Source organism: Sinocyclocheilus grahami, unplaced genomic scaffold, assembly GCF_001515645.1.
Source record: "Sinocyclocheilus grahami isolate Dianchi unplaced genomic scaffold, SAMN03320097.WGS_v1.1 scaffold3351.1, whole genome shotgun sequence".
In the NCBI taxonomy this organism is placed as follows: Eukaryota; Metazoa; Chordata; class Actinopteri; order Cypriniformes; family Cyprinidae; genus Sinocyclocheilus; species Sinocyclocheilus grahami.
This window is the reverse complement of record NW_015508489.1, coordinates 44195-48526: the sequence shown is the minus strand read 5'-3', so window position 1 is coordinate 48526 and position 4332 is coordinate 44195. Positions and strand designations below refer to the sequence as shown.

The window sequence follows — 4332 nt, the reverse complement described above, 5'->3', positions numbered from 1 at the left end:
CGGTCTCAGGTGCACTGTCCGTCTCAGGTTCATTGTCCGCCTCAGGGACGATAACGGTCTCAGGTGCACTGTCCGTCTCAGGGATGAGGGCGGTCTCAGGTGCACTGTCCGTCTCAGGTTCATTGTCCCCCTCAGGGACGATGACAGTCTCAGGTGCATTGTCCGTCTCAGATTCATTGTCCACCTCAGGGATGATGTCGGTCTCAGGTGAACTGTCCGTCTCAGAGACGATGGCGGTCTCAGGTGCACTGTTCATCTCAGGGATGATGGTGGTCTCAGGTGCACTGTCCGTCTCAGGTTCATTGTCCGCCTCAGGGACGATGACGGTCTCAGGTGCACTGTCCTTTTCAGGGATGAGGGCGGTCTCAGGTGCACTGTTAATCTCAGGGATGATGGCAGTCTCATGTGCACTGTCCGTGCCAGAGACAGTGTCAGCTGCAGAGGTAGTGGCAGTCTCAGATCCTGTGTCAAAAGAAGAAGAGAGTAGAAACTGTTATAGTATTGGATCCACTTTATTGTTATCTGAATAATGGTTACTGTGAATAACAATTTTCAATATTGCTTGATTGCACATTGTTATATACATATATACCTAATACTTCTATATGTAATACTTTTCTATGTATAGATTTTTTTAAATTGTATTAACAGTTTTTAGTGTGACCATGATATGGTCAACCTCAACATGTCCACTCTGTTACGGAAAATATGAAGAAGAAAAAAAGTAAGTAGAAAAAAAAATAGCCTACTAATAATTTAGTGCCAATTTTTTTTTAAATATCAATAGTATAATTAATATTAGTATATCTATCAAGTATTAATAGTAAGCAAAAATGTTGCTTATACAATTGTATCTGAAAAGAAAAAAAATGACCAATTTATCACCAGATAAGTTTTTTTAAACTGTTATGTCCCTAACAGGCTGGACATTTTTAATCTCACATTTCAGACTGATTTTCATAAATGCTAACATTTATTTTCCTGAGCTTGATCTTAATCATTTTTTACAACTTCCTATCATGATTACACACACAAAAAAAACAGTTTTTGATTTTCTACATTTTATGATACCCAAAAGGCACCAAACACCAGGAATGACTGGTATATGCTCAGATGTACAGATGATACAATAATGCGCTTACCTTCTGTGAAATGCCACTCCAGTTGTCTCTTGGTTGTCTTCCTGGTGATCTGTAGTTGTTTGGTGTCCTCCTCTTTCACTGTATTTGGTGATTTATTTTTCACCCTGGTGGAGTACCACCATAACATCACCAGACTGACAGTGATCAGCATGGTTTTGTTTCGGGGAACCAGCTGAATCTTCTGGAGTCTAGATAAATGGGCAAAGTCTTGCAGAGAGACTTGCAGAAATGTAATGTATTGGACTCTTTGCTCAACTGAATTAAGAGTGCAGTCAAGCAGAGTGAATATTTTTGTAGAGCAGAGCAAATCTCGCAGTCGAGCAGAATGCAAACGAGCAGACTGAGTTGTAAAAGCGATCAAGCAGATTGAGTATTATACAGATTCTGAACATTCTAATTTCGAACCTGTTATGTGACGTCACAGACAGCAGACAGCGGGATTTATGCAAAGCATTCTAGGCACGTAACTATGCTCGCACGTCATACATTTTATTTTATTATTATTCATAATAATAATAATAATAATAATTTACAACGGGCTACCAGCAAAAGAACCAAGACAATAAACAAATATAACAAATATTTTCCCCCAACGAAATTTAGTTTTTATTCGAGGGAAAGCACGATCACTCACGTGCAAGCAGAGCATAGCAAAACGTAATAGATTACGCATAACAGATCTCTATAATGCCCCTGTGGTGCTTTTTGTGTTGGTTAGCATGTTTTATTGCAGTGAACCATTTTAGTCGTCTATCGGGATCCTTAGGAATACGATTAAATGCTTTCCCTGTTGAAAAAACTGCATATGCTGGTTAGGTATGCTTTGATGCTGGTCCTTTGCTGGTTTTAGCATAAACCAGCAAAGGACCAGCTTAAACCAGCATCCCAGCGTCAAAACATACAGCATATGCTGTTTTTTCCCCAACAGGGTTATGGGACAATCGCGTATGTATATATATATATATATATTTAATTAAAGATAACTTATAGATTTAATATAGGCTGCTTTTGGTGCTTGACACTTTTTTATTGGTCATTTTGTGTGTTTTACGAATTAGATAGATGCATGGGTTAAGAAGCTTACTTAAATGTAAAATGTTTTTTTCCCCCTCTATTTTGCAATAAAAGACGGCTTCTCTTATTGATCAGGTCTCGGGTAGATTGCATGTTTTCTTGCACGGCGGGATGTTGGACTCATGAAAAATAATCAGGTAGTTTGTATTTGCCAAAACTGATTTACCGAAGTCAAAACACGGACTGCACTGTATGGGCTTACATTTCTGCCACAATTCTGCAATTCTCTCACAAAAGTGCATTTTTGCACGCGCGCGATCTGAGTTTTGTGGAGAAAATGGTCGTTTCGCAAAGAAAAAAGTCATTTTTAGATAAATCTATTTTGAATCTATTTTGCATTTATAATACGTTTTTGGATGTGTGCAGACCTTCTCTTTTGCGCGTGCAACGTTCCACTAGCTTGCTCACCTGATGCCCCCCCTCTGTGCTCGCTCAACAGCTGCGTGCTCAACACAACCCAGCGTTACAATGTGCCATAATTCCAGCCAATCAGAGACTGAGGCTGCTAAATTCTGATTGGCTGCCTTGACAACCAATCACAGTATTTGAACCAAGACAATAAACAAATATAACAAATATTTTCCCCCAACGAAATTTAGTTTTTATTCGAGGGAAAGCACGATCACTCACGTGCAAGCAGAGCATAGCAAAACGTAATAGATTACGCATAACAGATCTCTATAATGCCCCTGTGGTGCTTTTTGTGTTGGTTAGCATGTTTTATTGCAGTGAACCATTTTAGTCGTCTATCGGGATCCTTAGGAATACGATTAAATGCTTTCCCTGTTGAAAAAACTGCATATGCTGGTTAGGTATGCTTTGATGCTGGTCCTTTGCTGGTTTTAGCATAAACCAGCAAAGGACCAGCTTAAACCAGCATCCCAGCGTCAAAACATACAGCATATGCTGTTTTTTCCCCAACAGGGTTATGGGACAATCGCGTATGTATATATATATATATATATTTAATTAAAGATAACTTATAGATTTAATATAGGCTGCTTTTGGTGCTTGACACTTTTTTATTGGTCATTTTGTGTGTTTTACGAATTAGATAGATGCATGGGTTAAGAAGCTTACTTAAATGTAAAATGTTTTTTTCCCCCTCTATTTTGCAATAAAAGACGGCTTCTCTTATTGATCAGGTCTCGGGTAGATTGCATGTTTTCTTGCACGGCGGGATGTTGGACTCATGAAAAATAATCAGGTAGTTTGTATTTGCCAAAACTGATTTACCGAAGTCAAAACACGGACTGCACTGTATGGGCTTACATTTCTGCCACAATTCTGCAATTCTCTCACAAAAGTGCATTTTTGCACGCGCGCGATCTGAGTTTTGTGGAGAAAATGGTCGTTTCGCAAAGAAAAAAGTCATTTTTAGATAAATCTATTTTGAATCTATTTTGCATTTATAATACGTTTTTGGATGTGTGCAGACCTTCTCTTTTGCGCGTGCAACGTTCCACTAGCTTGCTCACCTGATGCCCCCCCTCTGTGCTCGCTCAACAGCTGCGTGCTCAACACAACCCAGCGTTACAATGTGCCATAATTCCAGCCAATCAGAGACTAGGCTGCAAAATCCTGCTTGGCTGCCTTGACAACCAATCCCAACATTCCTTGCATTTCCTCGACAGCAGAAGAGGACAAATACAGTGCATGCATAATTATTATGCAAGTTGATATTCTGATTATATATTTTTTCCAAGCAGACTCCGGTAACACACACGCGTAATCTCTCTCTCCGCAGTAGCTACGGTACGAGTTTTTCAATTTTTTCTTTATCTTTTGCTGCTTCTTTTTTTTTGTGACAATTTCTTGTTTGGCAGACGTTTTCTAAGCAGCTAGTGGTGCTGATGAAGATCGCTGTATATCAGCGAGAGCTGCTCGTTATTCTTTGCTGTCCTGAGAAGCGATGCAGTGCATTAGAATGAGAAAATAAACGAGGAGCAGACAAGTTATGATCAAAATGAGGAACAGATACAATCAGAAATGGTTGAAGGACCAAGTGTTGCCATAGGAAATAAAGGAAAAAAGAAAGTGAAATTAATCTTCTGTTTGCACTGTCTATGTGGGGGCATTAGGACATTGTGTGTGTGTGTGTGTGTGTGTATGTGAG

At 39.4% G+C, this 4332-nt stretch overlaps 1 protein-coding gene across 1 annotated transcript in view; it reads left to right on the top strand.

Annotated features, from left to right (window-relative positions):
- LOC107576213 (filamentous hemagglutinin-like) overlaps window positions 1-4332 on the top strand; it is a gene marked incomplete at its 3' end in the record, with an annotated part of 40853 nt that overhangs the window by 1401 nt on the left and 35120 nt on the right. The window contains exons 2-4 of the mRNA XM_016262440.1: window positions 10-153; window positions 208-297; window positions 352-369. Coding sequence (XP_016117926.1) covers window positions 10-153; window positions 208-297; window positions 352-369 — 252 coding nt within the window. The remainder of the gene's footprint in view (window positions 1-9; window positions 154-207; window positions 298-351; window positions 370-4332) is intronic.